This window comes from Pipistrellus kuhlii, unplaced genomic scaffold, assembly GCF_014108245.1.
Source record: "Pipistrellus kuhlii isolate mPipKuh1 unplaced genomic scaffold, mPipKuh1.p scaffold_m20_p_9, whole genome shotgun sequence".
NCBI lineage: Eukaryota > Metazoa > Chordata > Mammalia > Chiroptera > Vespertilionidae > Pipistrellus > Pipistrellus kuhlii.
Window position 1 is genome coordinate 36,421,200 of NW_023425595.1, and position 25,132 is coordinate 36,446,331.

Consider the following 25,132-nt stretch of genomic DNA (forward strand, 5'->3'; position numbering starts at 1 on the left):
TTGGCTCTAACTTGAATGAGATAATTCCTGGACAGAGATCTATTGAGGAGAAGGTCTTAATTAGCTTACCTGTTTTGCTGCTGCTGAGGCCAAATCACTCTGCTTCAAATACAAAGGGGCGGCCACATTCCACAGCTTTTCTTGTAAGGCCTACACACAAACCAGGAGAAAACAAAAAAACACAGAGATCACAAAGACTGGCATATCATTTGAGTCTGGCATGTTTATTTTGCTTTGAAAATTTATCATAATCAGGACTTTCTTTCAGTCTTATTTTTCAGAGGGGAAGGGAGAGGGAGAGAAATAGAAACATCAATGATGAAAGAGAATCATTGATCGGCTGCCTCCTATACTACTGGGGATCGAGTCTGCAACCCAGGCATGTGCCCTGACTGGGAATCAAATCCTGATATCCTGATACATAGGTTGACATTAAACCACTGAACAATGCTGGCCAGGCATTCCAATCAGCCTTACTTATGGACAGAGAGGAAACTAATGGTTTGAGCAAACTGAATTCCTCCCCATTCAATCCAATTTCTAGCCCAAAAGCCTTATGTCCTGGCCCAATGCTTGCAAGCAGAGTACAGGAGCCATGAAGATCTCACCAGAATGTCTAGGCAAGCCAGCTTCCAAGGCTCTGGGCCCTTCTTGCTCCCAGAGCCAATGTTCCCTGACTGCCTAAACCCTTCTTGTTTGGCTGAGGTTCTTTTTTCTTTGCCCCACGGTCACTGCTCTTTGAACAGCCCCATCACCTTACCAGCACAGCTTTCCTAGTTTACAACCTCGCTCAAGCTTTCTATTCAAAACTAGCATGTAAAGCCACAAATGTCACCTTCTGTCTCTCTTCTCTTCTATCCATCCATATGGCCCATCTCTCATCTCTTGTCTAAATCTCTTCTATAGTCTCTAATTTCCACAGTCCTTCTTAATTAGATATAATCCAATGACATTACAAAAAACTTAGACTAACACTGTCTAATGGAAACACATAACAAGTCACATACGTAATTTTATATTTTTTAGTAGTCACATTTTTAAAAGTAAAAAGGAACAGGTAAAATTAATTTTAATAATATAGTTTATTTAATGCAGTATTTATCACCAACATAACACCTTTTCGCTATGCCATCAATCTTTTAAAGATTACTGAAACAGCTTACATGCTTTTTTCACACAAAGTCTAAGAAATTCAGAGTGAATTTTGCACTTACAGCTCATCTCAATTTGAACAAGCAACATTTCAAGTGCTCAATAGTCACATGTACCTGGTGACCATCATATTAAATAGGTCTAGACTAGAGATATAGAAATCTTTAAATCACCCAACCCATACTATCTTATCAGAGGTATTGCTTTTGAATATTTGCTTCCAATCATTTCTCAAATTCTTATTTTTATATAGTTGTAGTCAGAAAACTGAAGTAATTTTGTATGTTTTATTGTTACATAACAGTACATATTTAGTGTTACTGTTACTAGTATATAATTCTTCATGATGATCATTACTGGCTGCAGAATATACTGAGGAGTAGATGTGCCACAGCTGAGTTAGCTCATCCCCAATTACCAAACACCTGCCTGCTCGGGTTCTAAGTCTGGGTCCCTTACTTACCCTGCCACTCCGTAACACTGAGTAAACAACACAGTTCTGTGTTCTTTTTAGGAGTAGTCTCTTCTCATTTCTTACTATAGAAAAGTAGATTCTTTTCAAAGGCCTTCTTGTATTCCCATGGGAAGACAGTAAGCCACAGAAGAAGGAAAATGACCAACAGTGACAAGACACTCACTATGCACTGGACTCTAGGCTGAGGGCATTCACATTCATTGCTGGTTACCAGTCCTTCCCTGGGTTGAGTTATTATTAGTTCTGTTTCATAAAAGCTTGGAAAAGCCACCAACTTTGCAAAGGGGCATAAGGAACATTTTTGGACAATGGAAATGTGCTATATATTGACTGTGGTGGTGGTTATATAAGTGTATACAATTGAAAGACTCTATCTTGCTCAACAGGGGATGTTTAAATCCCAACGCACTTCAGTGTACACACCAACATTCACGTATATATACAAACTTGCAAAACCCTAAGCTCACACATCTAACAGAGAGAAATAAGAAACTTTCCCATTTGTTTTGACTTTAAACAAATATCATTAATCTCTTTAAAGACTAACATTTGGAACTGAAGCCAAGATAAAGGCTTATCAAATAAGAAGGGCTCGCCGAAACCGGTTTGACTCAGTGGATAGAGTGTCGGCCTGCGGACTGAAGGGTCCCAGGTTCGATTCCCGGCAAGGGCATGTACCTTGGTTGCGGGCACATCCCCAGTGGGGAGTGTGCAGAAGGCAGCTGATCGATGTTTCTCTTACATCGATGTTTCTAACTCTATCTCTCTCCCTTCCTCTCTGTAAAAAATCAATAAAATATATTAAAAAAAAAAAAGTAAAAAGGGCTCTCCTAAATCATAAGCCTAAATTTATAGCAGCATTCTGCTGAAGGTGAAAGTTACTGAACTCATTTAATTGGTTTCCAATTCTGCCAACTGAAAGTTTCTTGAGTACAAATTTTGTGAGAATATATATACCTTATATGAAATGCCAGCAAGTTAGCCTTTTTAAGAGCAATGAAATCAACCTTTGACTTATTTTAATTTGATGAAGTGAAATTAAAATTTTATGAAAATAAAAGTTCATATAAGTTCTTTGTTGATCAAAGTATTAAAAAAACAACGAAAATCCTTGAGATTCTAAAAAAATGATTATGTACCTGATCTGATCTAATAACATACTGATGAAAGAATGCTACCAAATTTTAAAAATTCAAATTTCTATTAGAGTTAACAATTATTTAATTAGAGCCAAATACAATTACACCACAGAATACAGTAATTCTCCATTGCTAAGTGGCTGCAGAAGGCCATATATTTTTCCAATTATGGCCTCAAACTTTTCCAGATCTGTTAAAGTGTATTCTTAGCATCACACTCACAAGTACAATGGGTCCAAACCAACCTTGATGAGAAGAAGTTGACACCGAAGATAGGCAGCAGAGAAGTCAGCTACTCCTGCCAATTCAGACTGAAGTTCTCCAAGTCTTTGCAGATCCCTATAGTAAACAAAACCACAAGCCAAACATAGGATAAGGATAGTAACCGCAATATAATAATCATGTCAAAGCATTTTACCATTTTACAACTGGTAATAAATTTTAAAATGGCATCCAATGCTGGAGTGGTTAAAATGAAGTGGTTCATTCACACTGGACAGTACCCTGTTTCCCAAAAATAAGACAGTGTCTTATATTAATTTTTTCTCCCAAAGTTGCACTAGGTCTTATTTTCAGGGGATGTCTTATCTTTCCATGTGCTAGGTTTTATTTTCAGAGGATGTCTTATTTTCGGGGAAACACGGTAGATTAATCTGATACAATTCTTTGGAAAGTGAAATTGTACTATGTTATAAAAGTCACACATATGGTCATATATTTTGATCGGTAGCTTTATGCTAAGAAGTAATTCTAAAGAAAATCTTCAATAGAAATGAAATGCTCCATGCCTCATAATAATCATTATGTGGATTATTATAGTAAAAACCCAGTCACTACCGTGTTTCCCCGAAAATAAGACCTACTTACAGGTTTCCTTCTGAATGAAATATAAGGCACCCCCCAAAAAAAGGCCCCCCAGGCTAAACATGAGAGATTTGGTCAACTGATTCTGAAAGAAATGGAGTCACAAGAAATTCACCAGGAAATTCAGAAATTGGATTGTTATGATGATGTCCAGAAGATGATGACATGATTGTCAATGAATAAATGAGTAAATTATTGATACTGTAGAATTCACAGTTTGTCTGGTTTGTGTTGACAACTACCGTACTACCGTACTGTAAACAGGTAATAAATTTCCTTTATTTTCATTTAACAATAAATGTGTACCGTATTCTTCTTCATGGAAAAATAAGACATCCCCTGAAAATAAACCAAGCGCATCTTTGGGAGCAAAAATTAATATAAGAACTGTCTTATTTTCGGGGAAACAGGATAGTTAAATATTCAATGGAAGAGAAATTTTAAACATTACTGTATATTCAGTCAATAGAATAAATACTTTATAGCCATCTACTAATAAAAGGGTAATATGCTAACTAGACCAGGAGACCTTTCAGACATACTTCCAGACAAAGCCATGGTGGTGGGACCAAAGCAGAGGCGGTCAGGGCCAATCAGGCCAGGAGGGGAGGGCAGTTGAGGGCAATCAGGCTGGCAGAGGGGGGCAGTTAGGAACAAGCAGTCATGCAGGGGGGCAGTTGGGGGCAAGCAGGCCAGCAGTGGGGACAGTTGGGGGCAATCAGGCCAGTGGGGGGAGGGCAGTTGGGGGCACAATCAGGTCAGTAGGGAATGGCCTAAACCGGCAGTCAGATATCCCTGAGGGGTCCCAAATCGGAGAGGGTGCAAACCAGGCTGAGGTACTCCCTCCCCATGCATGAATTTTGCGGACCAGGCCACTAATTAAAATATAAAATGGTAAGAAGATCTATGATCTCAACTATTTAAAAGCTATATATAGGTAAAAATACAGCAAAGTGGTTTTCTGAATAGAGGTATTCAGGGGCTTTTTAGTGCCTACTCCTAATTATGGTTTATTTTCCAATGGACAAGTATTTTTTGTATCACCAGGGGGGAAAAAATCTGCCTGTAGACAAGAAAAGAGAAAGTTACACACAGATAAAATAGTTGTATTGGGGGCTAAGATTACTAATTTAAAACTTTTAATTTTTGGAATAGATAATACATATCTAGCTATAGAATTATACTGGTAGAATATAGAATTCAAGAGCTACTAAAGGAGATATACAATTAAATTAGCCACCTTCCTATACCTGTGCACTGCTAACAAGTACGCCCTTTCCAGAGGAACCACTGTTACCAATTCTTTTGAATTTTTCTAGTAATATCCTAAACATTTACAAAAGGTATTGCTTTTCTTTTCTTTCTTCTTTTCTTTTGGGGAGGAGTATGTGTGTGTGAGAAACAAATCCCTAACAATCCACCTCAGTAATAATTCAAAAAATGCTACTTCATTTTTTAATGGAAATATAAAAATTTCCTACAGAAATGGTAATTGTTAGAAATGAAGATTTGGGTCATGAAGGAAGTTAACTGTTTCAGGGCTGGCATAATATATTACGATTCATAGTAGTTTGTACAAAACTGTCCACCGGACTAATCCCCGCTCTAAAATCTCAGGCAATTTTCTGATGGCTAATGCTGCCTCTTAAGACCTTAAGACCACAGATCAGATGCTCTGGGAAGGGGCACCAAGTAAGTTCTTCCAAAAGTAATTGAGGAAAGTGGGATCCATAGCTTACATATCACCGCTTGTCAGTTTTGGTGGCTTGAGCTGATCCTGGAGAGCCTGCCCATTGTGGGAATCCAGCACAATAAAAGGCAAGACCCTGTACCAACTAATCACACTTGAAAAGTGCTTATTTTGGTGACTAACTGGTCTCTCCTTTTCCCGTCTCTAAAGTCTCTCTTACGAAAGACAGCCCTGAATCATTCTACTTCGTAACCATTTCTTCTCCATGAAGATTCTGCTTCCTGTTACAATTACAGAGAACACTGCCCAGCTGACTATACATTAGCTGACTGACGCCATTGTTAAGTTTTTCTACCACTCTTCACTGTAGCAACTGTTCTGAATTGCACAGAACAAGATGCAACCCAACCAGCTATGGGAAATCTGAACTACTGAACAAACAAAAATGGAAACTTGCTGGCCCTGGGCAAAATGCTCTATGTCCCAGTGCTTCCTCTCTGGACCTCTTTATGCCCACAATCTTTAAGAGCAAGTTTAGACATTGGTCGGGAGCCTAAGAACTCTTTATTGAAAACGGTTACAAAGAGCAGCTCCTCTGTGCACTGTACTAGGAGTTTACTTATTTGAGCTCATGTAATCCACAATATGAACTGCAATTAATATCATTTCACTGAGAAGAAAAATGAAGGCCAGAGTTAAGTGGTTTGCCCAAGGTCGCAGAATTAGTGACAAAAAAACAGTCCATGAACGCAGATCTAACTCTAAAAGTTTTTTTCCCCAACCATATCATATTGCATTTCATTTATTTCTTGCCTATTAAAATACTTGTTCATGGATAAGAATTAACATTATTATAATAAAATGCTCATACTACCCAAAGCAATCTAGAGATTCAACACAATTCCTATCCAAATAGGAACAAATATTTCAATAATTTACAGGGCACCATAAAAGACCCCAAACAGCCATAGCAATCTTGAGAAAGAACAAAGTTGCCAACAATGAGGGAGGAATCCAAGATGGCTGCGCCCAGGTAAACACCTAGCTGCAGCCGCACACAACAATTTCAATAAAATACAACTAAAATATAAAATGGACATTACCCAGAACTATAGGAAAGTCGACTGACTGGAAATTCTACAACGAGAAGCAAGGAGAAAACCAGAAGGAAGAGCAGAGGAGCTGTAAAAGCCTAAGGTACGGAGACACACGCCCCGTGCGGAGAGGACGGAGCCGAAGAGGAGGGCGGCTGAGTGCCTGGCTGGCGTTCTCTAGCAGGAAGGAGATTGAACCCCAGTTCTAGGCCAGACCCCGGGGACCCAGGCTCATCCATAGGGAACTGGGCTGTAAGGCGGAGCCCCGGGGAAGCGGGGAAAGGAGGTCCCGGCGGTGCGCACATTGTGCACAGAGAAGGGACGGTTGGCTGTGCCACGGGATTGCCCTGGTGGGAAGGAGACTGGGGCTCCAGACTGCTCTGAACGCCATCTCCAACCCCATTTCCAACTGAACTGAACCCCAATACCGGGCTCATTGCGGGGGAGCATAGACTGGTAGCAGGCGAAAATCGAAGGCACCTTTCTCTCAGAGGCACTTGCAGCGAGTACTGAAGGACCCTGAGACCCAGGAACCGCATAGGGCGGGGCTCTCAGAAGCCAAGGCTGTAGGCTCCACCCTGAAACCCCGCCCCATCTGTAGCTGCGAAATGCGACAACGAAATAGATCACAAACGAAAGAAATGGAGGACAAAAAGCGACTGGATATAGAGTTCAAAGCTACGCTTATAAGGTTTTTCAAGAATTTCCTAGAAAAGATCGATAAGACCTATGAGGATATAAAAAAAGATCAACTAGAATTAATAAGGAATCAACAAGAAATGATAAGGGATCAACAAGAAATGATAAGGGATCAATAAGAAATGATAAGGGATCAACAGAAATAAAGAATACATTGTCTGAAATAAAAAATATTATACAGAGTCCTAAAAACAGAATGGAAGATTGCAAGAATCAAGTCAAAGATTTGGAACATAAAGAGCCAGAAGACACTCCTCCACAGAAGCTAGAAGGCAAGAGAATCTAGAAAATTGAAGATAATGTAAGAAACCTCTGGGACAACTTCAAGCGAACCAACATCAGAATTATGGGGGTCCCAGAAGATGAGAGAGAGCAAGATATTGAAAACATACTGAAAGAAATAGTGACAGAAAACTTCCCCCACCTGGTGAAAGAATTAGACTTACAAGTCCAGGAAGTGCACAGAACTCCAAACAAAAGGAATCTAAAGAGGACCACGCAGAGACACATCATTATTAAAATTCCAAGAGCAAAAGACAAAGAGAGAATATTAAAAGCAGCAAGAGCAAAGCAGGTAGTTACCTATAAAGGAGCACCTATATGATTGTCAGCTGACTTCTCAACAGAAACCATGCAGGCCAGATGGAAATGGCAAGAAATATTCAAGGTGATGAATAGTAAGAACCTACAGCCAAAGATAATCTATCCAGCAAAGCTATCACTCAGAATCGAAGGCCAGATAAAGAGCTTTACTAATAAAAAAAAAGCTAAAGGAGTTCATCAACACCAAACCAGAATTATATGAATTGCTGAAGGGAGTTCTTTCAGAAGAGAAAGTAAATAAAGATAAAAATTATGAACAACAAATACGTAACTATCAACAAGTGAATCTAAAAACCAAGGAAATTAAAAAAAAAATCTGATGAACAATATTAACTGTTGAATATAATAGAATCAGAGGTATGGAAGGGGAGTGAACTGACGATTCTTGGGGAAAAGGGGAGAGGGGGATGTGGGAAGAGACTGAACATAAACTGTGCACCTATGAATGAGGACAATGGGGAGTGGGGAAAGGCCAGAGGGTGGGGTGGGAACCTGGTGGAGGAGAGCAATGGGGGAGGGGGAGGAACATTTATAATAATATGAACAATAAAAACTTATTTAAAAAAAAAAAAAAACAATGAGGAGTACCTCACACCTGTCAAAATGGCTATCAACAACAAATGAACAAATAACAAGTGCTGGAGAGGATGTGGAGAAAAAGCAACCCGCGTGCACTGCTGGTGGGAATGCAAATTGGTGCAGCCACTGTGGAGAACAGTATGGAGTTTCTTCAATAAACTAAAAATGGGTCGACACTGGTTTGGATCAGTGGATAGAGCCTGTGGACTGAAGGGTCCCAGGTTCGATTCCGGTCAAGGTTATGTGTCTTGGTTGCGGGCACATCCCCAGTGGATGTTTCTAGCTCTCTGTTCCTCTCCCTTCCTCTCTATAAAAAGTCAATAAAAAATATACTTTAAAAAAAAAAAAAGAGAAAGAACAAAGTTGGATAAATCAGCTATCTGATATAAAAATATATGCAAGCAACAGTAATCAAAACATCATGGTTCTGGCATTAAAAACAGACATACAGATCAATGGAACAGAATAAATAGCCCAGAAATAAACCCACGCATTCATGGTCAATTAATATTTCACAATGGAGGCATGAAAATACAATGGGGTAAAGATAATTTATTCAATAATTAGTGTTGGGAAAACTGTACAGATATGTGAAAAAAAAATGAAACTAGATTACCTTCTTATACCATATACAAGAACAAACTCAATATGAATTAAACAATTAAATGTTAGACTCAAAATCACAAAAATCCTAGAAGAAAAGTTAGGCAATAAAATCTCTAACATTTTGTGCAGCACCATTTTTTCTGATATATTTCCTTGGGTAAGAAAAAAATAAACAAACAGGACTATATCAAACTAAAAAAGTTTTGCATAGCAAAGGAAACTCTCCAAAAATTAAAAGACCACCCAGTGAATGGAAGAACATATTTGACAATAATAGAACTTATACAACTCTTTTTAAAAATATATATTTTATTAATTTTTTTACAGAGAGAAAGGGAGAGATATAGAGAGCCAGAAACATCGATGAGAGAGAAACATCAATCAGCTGCCTCCTGCATACTCTCCACTAGGTATGTACCCACAACCAAAGTACATGCCCTTGACCAGAATCAAACCTGGGACCCTTGAGTCTGCAAGCTGTCACTCTATCCACTGAACCAAACTGGTTAGGGCAGTGGTCGGCAAAATGTGGCTTGTGAGCCACATACGGCTCTTTGGCACCTTGAGGGTGGCTCTTGCATAAAATATCACATGCGGGCATGCACGTACAGTGTCATTGAAACTTCGTGGCCCGTGTGCAGAAGTCAGTTTTCAGCTCTCAAAAGCAATTTCAATCATTGTACTGTTGATATTTGACTCTGTTGACTAATGTGTTTGCTGAGCACTGGGTAGGGAACCTCTTTTTTTTTTTAAATATGTTTTTATTGACTTCAGTGAAGGAAGAGGGAGAGAGAAATAGAAACATCCACAATGAGAGAATCATGGATCCGCTGCTGCCTGCAAGTCCCCCACCGAGGATCGAGCCCACAACCTGGGCACCTACCCTTGACTGGAATTGAACCTAGGACCTTTCAGTTTGTAGGCCGAAGCTCTATCCACTGAACCAAACCAGCTAGGCCTGCCTCCCCACCCCTCATTTTTTGTTGTTTTTTTTAAAGAGGAAGGAAGAGAGTGAGAGAGAGAAACATCCATGAGAGAGAAACAAAGACCGGCCACATGTCCCACTACCAGGGATTAAGCCCACAACCTGGGCATAAAAACAATCAATCCAATTAAAAAAATAAGCAAAGGATCTGAATAAACACTTTTCCAAAGAGGGCACACAGATGGCCAATAGACATATGAAAAACTGCTCATTGTCACTAATCATCAGAAAAATGCAAATTAAAAGCACAATGAGTTACTACCTCATACCTGTCAGAATGGCTATCATCAATAAATCAACAAACAACAAGTGTTAGTAAGAACGTATAGAAAGGGAAACCCTCATGCACTATTGGTGGGAATGCAGATTGGTGCAGCCACTGTGAAAAGCAGTATGGAGGGTCCTCAAAAATTTAAAAATGGAACTACCTTATGATCCAGTAATTCCATTTCTGGGGGTTTATCTGAAGAAACCCAAAACAATTATTCAAAAGAATGTATGTACCTCTATGTTCATTGCATTATTTACATTACCCAAGATATGAAAGCAGCCCAAATGCCCCATCAATAGACAAGTGGATAAAAAAGCTGTGGTACATCTATTCAATGGACTACTACTCAGCCATAAAAAAAAAAGAAAATCTTGCCTTTGCAACAGCATAGATGGACTCAGAGAGTATTACACTAAGTAAAATAAGCCAGTCAGAGAAAGACAAGTACCATATGATTTTACTTATATGTGGCATCTAATGAAGAAAATATCAAACAACCAAAAACCTTATTTACAAAAGCAGATGGATATTGTTCTTGCTAAGACAAATGGGTTTCAATTATTTTTATAACATTCAGGACATTCTAATAAGGTTAGCAGAGTCTTCTGGTTGTTCCCCAATATCCTCCCCTTCCTCCTGAGTAACAGAGTCACCAAATGATAACTAAGCACTGGGCACCCAGAATAAAGACTACATTTCTGAGCTCCTTACAGCTAGGTATGGCATTGTATCTCTAAATCTAGTCAATAGGATGCAAGTAAAATTAAAACATGCAACTTTGGGGAAGTGTCTTTAAAAGGGGTAAGGGTAGAAATAATGCTGTTCTCCTGTTTTTTTTGTTTTTGTTTTTGTTTGTTTTTTTCCTTTTTCCTGTAGGAATACAGAGGAGATAGAGTTTGGAACTTTAGGTCTAGGCCCCTGATGACCATCTCAACTATGTCCTGTCTATGAGAAAGAATTAGCCTTTTCTCCTGTTTAAAGCATTGTTATTTCGCTTTTTCCACCACTTATCCTAAATAATATACAAGGAAAGGAACAGATAAAAACAGCGTCTTTGTGACTCTTTCTAGTTTTGTACTAATCATCAATCTGGTCATGTACAGAAAGAGTGTTTCTTTGTATATAATATGCTCTAACCCCAACCTAATCCAAAATAAACATATCATAAAACCATGTGTGAGTATTGGCCTATAGAGTCAGAAAAACTAGCCTGGAACCAACACTAAAAATCAAAACAGTCAAGCAGAGCAGAACAACAATGCTAACTGTCGAAGGAAAGGGACAATTATCTCACCTGATGGTGAACTCCAGCAGCTCCTGGGTTCCCTGAGGGTCCAGGTGCTGAAGACTATACACCCTTTCCAGGCTCTGCTGCAGGAACTGATGGGAAGGATCCTCTTGAGGCATGATATTGGGGGAAACAGCTGATGACGCAAGCTTTCTACCTGATAACTAAGCAAACATAGTCAGGTTTTAAACCTTTCGAAACACAACATAACCAGGAAAAAAAAGTGAGCCAAATAAAGTAAAAGGAACAAAAAGCTAGGGGTTTCTATAAATTACCTTTCTCCCCTCCCCCAGCTTCAGTGGGAGAAAGGGAAAGAAAGGAAACGAAATAGCCACACGCTGCGAGAAAGGAGAATGGTACACCTCTATTTTCCATTGCTAACTGAAATACTGAGATAAATGGGCTAACCAAGAAACAGGACTAAAAATTAATGTTTCCACACTTTGTTTGTTTGTTTGTTTATTTAAGTTCATTTTGATTAGAGCCAAATCAAAGCCAAACTATTTATTGGATTAAGTCCAGCTTAATTGGCCTAATTAAAAAAATTATTTCCAGCAGAAACTGGTTTGGCTCAGTGGATAGAGCGTCGGTCTGGGGACTGAAAGGTCCCAGGTTCGATTCCGGTCAAGGGCATGTACATTGGTTATGGGCACATTCCCGGCGGGGGTGTGCAGGAGGCAGCTGGTTGATGTTTCTCTCTCATCAACGTTTCTAGCTCTCTATCCCTCTTCCTTCCTCTCTGTGGAAAATCAATAAAATATATTTTTAAATAATTTAAAAAATAAAAATAAGTCAATATTTAAAATAAATAAATATTTCCTTATTTATTTATTGACTAGAGGCCCAATGCACGAAATTCATGTAAGCGTAGGCCTTCCTTCTCCCGGATGCCGGCACCCAGCTTCCCACCTGCACTGGCTTCCCTCCGGCACCCAGGACCCAGGCTTCCCTCCGGCCACCAGCAGGAACCTGGGACCCAGGCTTTCCTTGCAGCCCCAGCTTCATCTGGGATGTCTGGTCTAAATAGCATATTATGCTTTTATTAGTATAGATTTGAGAAAGAGAGAAACATCAGTTTGTTGTTCCACTTATTTATGCTTCATTGGTTGATGGTTATATTACCTTGACCAGGACCTGCAACCTTGGTGTATCGGTCTGCTGCTCTAACCAACCGAGCCTGATATAACATAACCAATAACCTACGGACATTTTAAAAAATGAATCATTTTTAAAAGGTAAGAAGCAAAAAGTACAAAACAATGGGATAGAGCTCATGAGAGAAAGAGCATGAATGAATCCTTTTTCAGAGAATATAGTCTGTTTTCTACTATTTGATAACCACAAAGGACCAAAAACCAAAAACAAGGACAAAAGATGTTTTTTCAACATACCCTCAAGGCAGGAACAAGATGAGAAAGACTGTCCCGGAGGTAGGCATAGTGCCTGAAAGTATGATCCGAGAACAACGCTGGCATTGTTGGGCAGCTTTTAGCAGCATTGAAGATAAGAACCAAAACTGCGATGTCTGATGGATGAGTGAGTTAAGTAAGCCTGGAGGTACAAAAGGTTGAGTTTGGCCAGAATCTAGTGTCCCCCACTTCCCGCCCCCAAAATTCCCACTAAGTGACTACAATTTCCTAATACAGAAATGCAAATTTAAACAGAGACAGATTATTTTACTCCATATTATCCCAATTACCAAAGGTTTAAAAAAAGAATGCCTGTGGTGAGGGCCTTGGGGGCAGAAGGGGCAGGAGAGGGCTGGAAGAGGTTAGTGTGGGAAAAAGAAGGACCTATGTAATACTTTCAACAATAAAAATTTAAAAAAATAAACAAGCAAACAATAAAAACAAGAAATTGGCAAAAGAGAAAAACTTCAAGATAGCAACAACAAAAATCTATACATATAAAAGCCCAAGCAACTGAACAACCAGTCGACCAATTATGATGCACACTGACCACCAGGGGGCAGACACTCAACACAGGAGTTGCCCCCTGGTGGTCAGTGTGCTCTCACAGCCAACCTCCTATGGCCGGCCAACTCCCGCAGTCCCACCCCTGCCGGCCAACCTCCCACAGCCCCTCCCCCTGGCCGGCAGGCCCAGATTGCCAGCCAATCTGAGGGACCCCACTTGTGCATGAATTCATACACCAGGCTTCCAGTAGTAGTAATAATAATAATAATAATAGTGCCTGATGCTATTCAGAATACTAATAAGTGGAAAATTTTGATATATTGGCTACTAAAATGTATGCTGGCACAATCCCTTTGGATAATAATTTGGTTCTAGATAGTAAGGGTCTTATGAATATTGGATAATTCCACATCTCAAATCTATTCTAAGTAAATAATAAGATAGCACAGAAGCATTTATAATAGCAAAAATAAATAACTTAAATATCCCAAACCAGGAGAATAACTATACAACTTACACTTCATTTACTTGATGGAGTATTATACAATCATTAAAAATTATGCTTATAGCCGAAACTGGTGTGGCTCAGTGGATAGAGCGTCGGCCTGTGGACTGAAGGGTTCCAGGTTCGATTCCGGTCAAGGGCATGTATGTACCTTGGTTGCGGGCACATCCCCACTAGGGGGTGTGCAAGAGGCAGCTGATGGATGATTCTCTCTCATCCATGTTTCTAACTCTCTAACCCTCTCTCTTCCTCTCTGTAAAAAAAAAAAAAAAAAAAAAAAAAAATTATGCTTATAAAAAATTTATAATATTGTATCATAAGCATATTGTTACACATGAAAAAAGCAGACTCTCAAATATAGAAGATATGACAGCTATCTATTATCAAATATTTGTTGATGACATACATATATTTAAAAAAATAAACAGAAAAATCCCAACCCCAAGATTAAAAAAAAAAAAAATACACCAACATATTAACAGTTGATTACTTTGGATAGTAGAACTTTGGATGTTAACTACAAAGTTTCTTCTTTCTATTAAAATTATAATTTGTTTAAGTTACATTTGGAGGCAATCTCTGTTACAGCCAAACACATTTCCTAAATAACACAATCCACCAACTACCCCCAGAAAAGTACTTTAATAGGCTTTTAACAATGTTTGTGTTGTGTGTTTTTTTGTGTGTTTTTTTTTATTTTAAATGTATTTTTACTAGAGGCCCAGTATGGATTCATGCACCAGAGGGGTCCCTCGGCCTAACCTGCAGGAATTGGGCTGAAACCTGTTCTCCGACATCCCCTGAGAGGTACCAGAATGGGAGAAGGCTCAAATAAAATCCCTAAACTTCACCAATGGTCTCGCACAGAGTGAAAAGAACCATGGGAGAGCATGAATGCACTAATGTAAATGTATTCCCATGACTGAAAAATAATCCAATTGCATGGCATGCTGTCCACGGCAATCACAAACCCATTGAACTTGTATCAGAGGCATAGTAGCTCAGCTCCATCCACTCATTTCAGGCTGCATATCAAATTAAACACACAGTAAGACATAGGAGAAAGTCCATAGGCTTTAAACCAAAGGTAGCTGACTGCAAATCCCAGATTTAATGCTTAGAGAGCTTTAATGCCTCTCTGAGCTTCAGTTTTCTCATCTATAAGCTGGAAATAATACCTCCTTCTATGTTTGTTTGGAAAATCATTGACAAAATGAATAAAGCATTCAAACGTTACGTGGCATATAGTAGGTGTACAATAAATGGTGTAAAAAATTATTTGTATTAAATACCAAAGGGCAATTATTGTGAAAACAAGAAAGAAAGCTGAGAATAACCTCCAGGCTAGGCTACCTCAGCACATATACACTTATCTAAAAGAAATGGAAAAATAAAACTCAGACCACTTAAGCTACACCACAGGAAAATATGCTAGAATTCCCTGCCAAGTCAGTAGGGTCTGTCCTAAGCACAGAGGATACATGCTGGATCATCCATGTCTGGCTCAGCTGTGTCAAAAAATGGGTGGGTGCTCAGGAGCTCTGGAACCAAGGGAAGCACCAGGGTTGGATGTCGACTTCCCAGAAACTTCAGGCATCTGAAATAAACAAAATGAGAGCCCACATTAGTAAGTTAATAAATGCTTTTCAAAGTACTAAGATTTAGAATCAGAAAGCCTGATTCAGAATTACAAATTCTTGCCCTAACCGGTTTGACCCAGTGGATAAAGCATGGTCCAGCAGACTGAAGGGTCCCAGGTTCGATTCCAGTCAAGGGTACATACCTTGGTTTTGGGCACATCCCAAAGAAGGGGGTGTGCCAGAGGCAGCTGATCAATGTTTCTAACTCTATCCCTCTCCCTTCCTCTCTGTAAAAAAAAAAAAAAAAAAAAAAAAAATCAATAAAATATATTTTAAAAATAAACTGGCCATCTTTAAAAAATAAAATAAACAGAATTATAAATTCTCAACCACCTAGTTTTGCTACTTCTATGACTTCAGAAAAGTCATTCGGTTGCTTTTCAAAGTACCAGGATTTAGAATCAGAAAGCCTGATTCAGAATTACATATTCTCAACCACCTAGTTTGACTTCAGAAAAGTAATTTAATATTCTAAAACTCAGTTAATTTGTCTGAAAATCTGGTTAATAGGAAGACAAAAGAGCTGCTATAGCAGTTATTACTATTGGTTATTTAACAACGATTTCCCCCAACTTCCTTGCCAAGAAAACCCTGATTTTACTCAGGCATAAGGTAGATAGCAAAGTGCTCAGAGAAGGCAGGTCAAGTCTAAGAGCTCAACTACAATTGGTCTAAACCCATCATGGCAACCCCATTCATATTTTCCAGTGACTGGTTTTCAAGTAATCAACTAATCCGGTTCTGGTGAATGGAAGTCTGCTGGAGAGCTTCTGATGTATCCTATACAATAAAAACCTAATATGCTAAGTGTCTGACTGTTCGTTCAACTGTTTGACCAGTTGCTATGACATGCACTGACCACCAGGGGCAGACACTCCAATCAGCAGATTAGCTTGCTGCTGGGGTCTGGCTGATTGGGACTGGGGAAAATGGGCTGGACACGCCCTAAAGCCCTCCTGCAGCTCTTCCCCAGCCCTGATCATACACCAGTGGGGTCCCTCAGGGGATATCAGAGAGCCAGTTTTGATCTGATCCCACAGGCCAGGCCGAGGGACCCCACCAGTGCATAAATCCATTCACAGGGCAATAAAGTAAGAACTCAATTGGCTATTAATTAGTAAAGTAAGAACTCAATTGTCATAAAGAACTCAATTGGCTATTATATTATTATTCATTGGCTATCAGTTAACTATTATGACTACATTAAGGTCTTTTATAAACTACCAAGAACTACCAGTGTGGTCTAGTGCTTGAGTGTCAACCCACGAACCAAGAGGTTGCTGGTTCAATTCCCAGTCAGGGCACATGCCTGGGTTGCTGGCTCCCTCCCTAGTGTGGGGCATGCAGGAGGCAGCTGATTGATGTTTCTATCTTTCTATCCCTCTCTTCCTCTCCAAAAATCAGTAAGAACATATTAAAAGAAAGGAAGGAAGGAAGGAAGGAAGGAAGGAAGGAAGGAAGGAAGGAAGGAAGGAAGGAAGAAAGGAGAAAACTACATGTGTGCTAGTAATTATGCATTTTTATTATTTTTTATTTGTTAAATTCTGGTTTAGAAGGTGTAATGAATTGAAAAGAAATATAAATCCTAATTTCTATTCTCAATGAATTTATGATCCAGCTGAGGCAAACAAATGAAGATAGTCTGCTTTCTACCTATCAAAGGTAGAAGAAATTACTACAATAAGAGAAAGTATCACAAAGAAGATGGACTTCACAGGGACTGGAAATCAGGCAGACTGGCAAGAGAAAGAGAACAAACACCATTAACTATGAATTCATGATATATGAATTCATATATATGGATATGAAAGGCACCACATTTAAAACACCTGACGTTGTTAGTAAACTTTTCCTCGTCCTATTTTCCTTCTGTGTGGAAACAACTTATTTCACTAGTTTTCTGACTTCTCTCAAGGCTTTTACTCACTATGCCTAAGGGACTCTGTAAAGGTTGTAGTTTGGCGTCCAGGGGCCACCCTTTTATTTTATCTCTTTCTACAATATACAGATCTCAGGTGGAGAATACAAGTTATTAACTGGGTCCCCTCAGAGAGCCCTAAGTATCTGGGCCTCTCTAAAGCTAGACTTCAAGTCTGACTTGTAATATGTTTTACTATCTCATCCACCTCCCTATCTACACATTTCTTTCTTCTCTCCCTACCAGCTATTTTGAAGGCTACGTTTCTGAGATTAATCCAATTTTTGTTTTTTGTTGTTGTGGTTGTTGTCAATTTTCACCCCAGGATATTTTTCCATTGATTTTTAGGGAGAGTGGAAGAGAGAGGGAAAGAGAGAGAAACATCAATGTGAGAGAAACACATCAACTGGTTGCCTCCTGCACATGTTTCCATTCCTCCAAAAGCCATCTTAATAATCTCAATGCAGGCAGAGGCTTTTGACTTCCTAAATAACACATTAAGGAGGGGCCAGGATAGGGAGGAGCCTGCAACCAAGGTACATGCCTTTGTGCCTTTGACCAGAATCAAACTCTCTCTCGCTCTCTCCTCCACTGCTTTCCATTTTCTCTCTCTCTCTAAAAAAAAAAAAAAAAAAAAATCCATGGAAAAATATCCTTAGGTGAGGACTGAAAAAGGAAAGTTCCTAGAACAAGATCTCTCTGGTATTTTTTTAAAATATATTTTTTATTAATTTTAGAGAGGAAAGGAAAGGGGGATAGATAGAAACATCAGTGATAAGAGAGAATCATTGCCATCAGCTGCCTCCTGCATGCCCCCTACTGGGGATCGAGCCCCTACCCAAGCATGTTCTCTGACCAGGAATCGAACTGTGACTTCCTGGTTCATAGGTTGACACTCAACCACTGAGCAACACTGGCCAGATTGGTATTTTTAAAAATATTTATATTTTTATTGATTTCATAGAGGAAGGAAGAGGGAATGAGAGAGAGAAATATCCACGATGAGAGAGAATCATGAATCGGTTGCCTCCTGTAAGTCCCCCACTGGGGATCAAGCCAACAACCCAGGCATGTGCCCTTGACTAAAATCAAACCTGGGACTTTTCAATTTGCAGGCCCATGCTCTATCCACTGAGCCAAAGTGGCTAGGGCAGTATTTTATTTATTTATTATTATTTTTTAATATTTTTTAATTGATTTTTTACAGAGAGGAAGGGAGAGGGATAGAGAGTTAGAAACATTGATGAGAGAGAATCATCAATCAGCTGCCTTCTGCACACCCCCTACTGGGGATGTGCCCGCAACCAAGGTACATGCCTTTGACCGGAATCGAAACCGGGACCTTTCAGCCTGCAGGCCAATACTCTATTCACTGAGCCAAACAAGTTTTGGCCAGTAGGGCAGTATTTAAAATTTTTAATGTATCTTTTATTCTTGGAAGAATGAAAACATTCTCCCAAGTACCTGATTTTACCATTTTTCTACTCTTAGTAACAAATTGTTCTGGAAATCAAGAAACCACACAGTTGGCATGATCTCATCATATAAGCTTATTTAAATACGTGGAGCACACACTTTTTGTTGCTGTTGGTAATCCTCACCCGAGGATATTTTTTCCATTGATTTTTAGAGAGGTGAAGGGAAGCACACTTGTTTAATTTTTATATTAAATGTTAAGCAAGTAGCTGGAACCGGTTTGGCTCAGTGGATAGAGCGTCAGCCTGCAGACTGAAGGGTCCCGGGTGCGATTCCGGTCAAGGGCATGTACCTTGGTTGCGGTCACATCCCCAATAGTGGGTGTGCAGGAGGCAGCTGATTGATGTTTCTCTCTCGTCGATGTTTCTTACTCTCTATCCCTCTCTCTTCCTCTCTATAAAAACTCAATAAAATATATTTAAAAAATAAAAAAAGTTAAGTAGTTCTTCAAACAGCAATTTATGAACAGTGTTAACAGTTTTGTTTTCTAGTCAATAAAGCTAGAGGTAATCAAGGGGGAAAATGATTGACACTTTCAATCTGCAGACCAAGTACAGGCCCTGCCTCTAATCTTTACAATGGTAGTTGTGATCCTGTACAAAATCCAAACTAGACAAAGCAGTGATTAACACTACACAGGAGAAAAAAGGAAATCTAATTAGCTCACCTCGGTACTTCCAACACTTACCACAGAGTTTGGCACACAAGGAAGCACATAGGAGGCATATATTTGTTAGGTGGATGGATGGACAAATGAATAAATAATCTAAAATAAAATATTCCATTTAGGAATCAGACTCCTGAGAGTTCAGTTAAGTTGAATCAGGTTTGTAAATTTAAGGCAAAATGGACAGGTGTATCCTCAATCTATGAGGATCCAATTTTATATTACAAAAGCCTAATATGCAAATTGTCCCCTCCACCAGGAGTTCGACCCAGAGTTCGACTAGGAGGCGAGGCTGGTTGGCCAACCACGGGAAGCCAAACACGGGAAGGGAGGCCCGTATCAACAGCGGCAGGCAGTTGGGGGAAGGGAAGCCCAGGCAGCCAGGGAAAGTGAGGTCCTGGCCGACAGCCACTAGGGACCCTACCCATGCATGCATTTCATGCGTGGGGCCTCTGGTGAATAATATCAAGACTGTATATTTACTATGTTATTTGATTCAGTGAGCAAATGCACAAAAAATTCCTTACTTCCATATGGAGTCCCTGTCAGTAGGGTACTTGGCTAAATTTTTCAGCAGCTCCACCAGTGCAAGATGAATCCCTTCTTTGGTTGAAACATTAGCACAGCATAAGAGTTCATGAAGAGCCTCCCTAATATCTCTGGATGAATCCTTTAAAAAATAGATAGTATTAATATTAGCAGTCACTATGAATTAGGTATTATGGAGAAATGTATAAGTTACAATAACAGTATAGGACCAAAAGTCTCAATTTTCTGGAAGAGGCTGGTAGTAGAGAAGACTGAAGTGACATATGAACTGAGATTTGAAGAATTAATTCATTTGTTCATTCATTTGTTTATACATTCACTGAGCACTTAGTAAACAGTCAAACATTTATCAAGCTCCTATTATGTACCAAATGCTGGAGCTACAGCAGTAATTAATATCAAATCCCTGCTCTCAGGAGCTTCATTCTAATGCAAAAACAATATACATAGGTCAGAAACTATAAAGCAGGTTAAGGGAAAGAGTGGTGGGTTAGGTGGAGCATTTAACACCAGATATTCAAAGGGAACAGCACACATAAAGGCTATGAGGTGGAAGCATGTTTGAAAAATAGCAAGGAAATCAGGTAGCTAGTGCAAAGTAAACAAAGAGAGCAGCCCTAACCAGTTTGGCTCAGTGGATAGAGTGTCGACCTGCAGACTGAAAGGTCCCAGGTTCGATTCTGGTCAAGGGCATGTACCTTGGTTGTGGACACATCCTAGTAGAAGGTGTGCAGGAGGCAGCTGATCAATGTTCCTCTCTCTCATCAATGTTTCTCTCTCATCAATGTTCCTATCTCTCTATCCCCCTCCCTTCCTCTCTGTAAAACAATAAAATATAAAGAACACACATACAAAGAGAGCAGTACAAGATGATGTCAGGGAAGTGGCCTCTTTCCTCCCCATTTCTTGCTTAATCTCACTAAAATGATTGAAAAAGGTCACCAACAGCCTGGTTGATGTGACACAGTGGTTGAGCACTGACTTATGAAACAGGAGGTCACTAGTAGGTCACGGTTCGATTCCTGGTCAGGGTACATGCCTGGGTTGTGGGCTTAATCCCCCAGTGTGGGGCGTGCAGGAAGCAGCCAATCGATGATTCTCTCTCATCATTGATGTTTCTATCTCTCACTCCCTCTCCCTTCCTCTCTGAAATCAATAAATATTTATTTAATAAAAAAAGAACTTAAAAGCTGGAAACATACTGATAAGTATAACAGGGTGTTAATAAAAACACAGAGAAGTGCTATTTAGCCCACGTGGGAGGTGGGGGGTTAGTCAGGAAAGGCTTCCCAGATATGTTGCCTAAAGTAGATCCTGGGAATAAGCTAGTCTGCTAGGTGAAAAGTGGCAGTTTTGTAGGCAGAGGGGGAAAATTGCAGTGAAGGCAAAATAGTGAAAGCATCATGATTAGTGGAAAAACTACTGCATAAAGTTCAAGGTGAAAAATGATGGGGGAAAAGCTGAAAAGAAAAGGAGAAGCACATTATAGAGACCACCCATGGAGAACAATCTATAGAATATAAATTTATCTTCTTAGGAAAAAAACATAAAAAATGATAAACAAAGATAATCTTAATAGAAGTAATAAAAAACTGAAAGAATAATAGAGAATAGAGAACTTCAAAATCAAAGCAGGCAGTCAGTATGTTTATGTAAGCAGAAATCTGTAACAAGTGCTAATGATTAAATATCAAATTACTATCACTTTCACAATATCTGGGAGGAAAAAGAAAAGAAAGCCAGAGACTAAATTAAATTTACTAATATCTTGAAAAAACATCAGTAGTTACAAATAAAATCTAGACACTTTACAAAAATAATCCAAGAACCACTCCTGGGAGGCAAATCTGTGTTTATATCCTGGCATAGCCAAGCACTAGCTATGTAACAAACAAATTACCTATTTTCCTGTAAAACTCTGGGGCTCAATAAACTGACCCCTAAGATTCCTTCCTGTTGTAATATCCTATGGCTCAATAGAAGAATTAAATCAAAGGCTGAGGATAATTCTTCATTATTTAGTCCCTGCCTTATCTATATCCTCTTCCCCCTCTTCAACTCTATGGTGCAATTACAATGAATTCATTGACTATATCCCACCCACTCTTACCTCTATATCTTTAGACATTACTTCTTCTGTTTGGTACTCTTCCATCAATGGTGTTCCTTCCTCAAAAAATGCCTCTTTAAGTTCTACTCCTCCCTCAAATATCCATTATATTCCTTCTTTCTTCCCTATCCCCCCAACCTTACCTTGGATAATTCAGGTCAGATAATCTCTGTATTCCCAGGGAGCCCTGTCCTTTCCTGATCACGGCAACTCTAAGCTTTATTCGAATTTCCTGTTTAACATCAGTCTCCTCCATCTTGGTGGAGTTGTGTGATGAGAAGGCAGAACTGTGCTACTTGTACTTCATCGTATCACCAAAACCTAGCAGAATGCTTGGTTAAAAATAAACAAAAAGCGGTGCCCCATAAGTACTGATGAAGAAATGAGTAACAAACTGTGACTGCTCACCTCTAATACACCCAGGATAGTGTCTAGCTGATCCTCTCGGAGGGTGATGTTGTTGGAGATTTTTCTCATGGTATGTATGGACTGTAGACGTACTTCCTCAATTTCGTCATTAAACATGTCAACCAGGAAATCGAGGCACTTCTCAGCAAAAGAGGATGAAGACTGGGCCAGCATGCAGAGAGCCTCCACAGCAGCAATGCGGACCTCTAGACAAAAGGAGACCAGTACAACTGCATATCAAATTAAGAGCCATGGAAAAAAATCCAAGGATTCCTTCTCATTCAGTTCTGTCGTTTGCTTTCACTCCCCTCACCCTACAAACTCTGGGAGATCTCCATGCTCACAGGTTCAGCTTCCACTCTCACTTCAACCTAAGAACACAAACGTTGGTATCACAGGGACTAAGGTTTACATCTTGACTGTGCAGACTTGTGATCAAGTCACACGTCTGTCTCCATTAACTTAATTTCTTGAAAACTAAGTTTTTATTTAGCTCAGTATTCCAACTACAATAAAGTATTGTGAGGGTTTTTTTTTTTGTTTTGTTTTTTAAAGCAGCCAAAATAATGTTTTATTAAAACAGGCTAGAGAGCCGAAACCGGTTTGGCTCAGTGGGAGAGCGTCGGTCTGCAGACTGAGGGGTTCCGGGTTCGATTCCGGTCAGGGGCATGTACATTGGTTGTGGGCGCATCCCCGGTGGGGGGTGTGCAGGGGGCAGCTGGTCGATGATTCTCTCTCATCGACGTTTCTGGCTCTCTATCTCTCTCCCTTCCTCCTATCTGTAAAATATCAATAAAATATATTAAAAAAAAAACAAAAAAAAACAGGCTAGATACCTTTATTCTCATTTTATGAGACTGACGCGCTACCTACTGCGCTAACGAGGCACCTCATTATTCTCATATTAGAGATAAGATTCAACAAAGTGCATTAACTTGCCTCAAAATCAGTGAGAGGGGAGATAAGACCAGTACCGGGTGTGTTGTTATATAGGATACCATTATATAGTGGTTAAAGGTAGATGCTCTGGAATGAGAGGGATCTCACAGTGAATTGTGAAGAATAATCCCTCCACAAACTTGGAGGTGAACTTTAGCACCTCAATTTTCTCACCTGTTCAATGGAGATAATATTTCCTTACAGAATAGTTAGGATGACTGAATGACATAATGTAAGTTAAGCACAAAACACACTCATATGTTAAAAGCTCAACATCAGCTATCACAAAGTCTTGCAAGCACCTTGAAAACAGAGCCATATTCTCTACTCTTGGAAAGCTCAGAACATGTAACAGTGAAGTTACTGAATCTAGGAAGCCCTTCGTTCATTCACTAACAATGTTTCCTGAACATGTAGGACATGCCAGGCTCTGTGCTAAGTGCTGGGATACAGAGTTGAGGAAGCTACAGACAATGCTCACAAGACTTTTATAGATGCTTGTTTTGTTCCAGTGGTTCTCTCATGGCTCTGCAACACAATGTACAGTGTCAAAAGAGAAAAGAAACCATCCAAATTGTGGTTAAAACAAATATAAGTTGTTTTTGTACAAGAAATGTTTCTAGACACTTTAAAAAGCAGAGTTAGCCGAATCCGGTTTGGCTCAGTGGTAGAGCATCAGTCTGCGGACTTAAGGGTCCCAGGTTCAATTCCGGTCAGGAGCATGTTCCTGGGTTGCGGGCACATCCCCGGTAGGGGGTGTGCAGGAGGCGGCTAGTCGATGTTTCTCTCTCATCAACGTTTCTAGCTCTCTATCTCTCTCCCTTCCTCTCTGTAAAAAAAGCAATAAAATATATTTAAAAAAATGAATAAATAAATAAATAAATAGCAGAGTTAATACACTTAAGGGAGATGACTCAGATTTTTCTTGGTAGTTATGAATTCCTCCTTCTAATGAGAAGGGAAGAATTTGTTCCACTTCATTAAAAAATGTAATTTAAATGTGAAATTGCTAATTACAAAGCAAGCCAGAAATGGACCTAAATATGTTAGTTGCTGGCTTTTCTCCCAGGGCTTTATCTATTACTAGAAGCCCAGTGCACAAAATTTGTGCAAGAGAGGGGGTATCCTTCAGCCCGGCCTGCATCCTCTCCAATCTGGGACCCCTCAGGGGATGTCATCCTAAACTAGCAGTCAGACATCCCCTCCACAAGATCCCCCTAACTGCTCTCCCCTGCCAGCCTGATCACCCCTAATTGCCTCTGCCTTGGCCCTGCCACTATGGCTTTGTCCGGAAGGATGTCCAGTCTAATTAGCATATTACCCTTTTATTAGTAGTAATTGATTCATGTGTAACTCTTGCAACTCTATCAGAGGAATCACACAAAAATTCCTCTCAGCATGAGACCAGAGATGATAAAATTCCAAGCAAAAACTTGAAAACACAAAATAAAAACTTGTGTGTTTTACTTTGCATGTACTACCTTGCTACAGGCAGGTAAATAACAATTTCTACTGAATCACATGTACAAAGACCCAGAAAGAAGGGAGGAAATGCAACA

The 25,132-nt window shown here is 39.6% G+C and overlaps 1 protein-coding gene across 2 annotated transcripts in view; it reads right to left on the reverse strand.

Moving 5' to 3' along the window:
* The window catches only part of INTS4 (integrator complex subunit 4), a 72,436-nt gene that overhangs the window by 20,798 nt on the left and 26,506 nt on the right, over positions 1-25,132 (reverse strand). For both annotated transcript variants that reach the window (XM_036428536.1, XM_036428534.2), the window contains exons 11-17: positions 22,635-22,840; positions 20,095-20,237; positions 15,348-15,463; positions 12,837-12,970; positions 11,452-11,609; positions 3,012-3,105; positions 70-150 (exon numbers count right to left, since the gene is read on the reverse strand). In XM_036428536.1, coding sequence (XP_036284429.1) covers positions 70-150; positions 3,012-3,105; positions 11,452-11,609; positions 12,837-12,970; positions 15,348-15,463; positions 20,095-20,237; positions 22,635-22,840 — 932 coding nt within the window. The remainder of the gene's footprint in view (positions 1-69; positions 151-3,011; positions 3,106-11,451; positions 11,610-12,836; positions 12,971-15,347; positions 15,464-20,094; positions 20,238-22,634; positions 22,841-25,132) is intronic.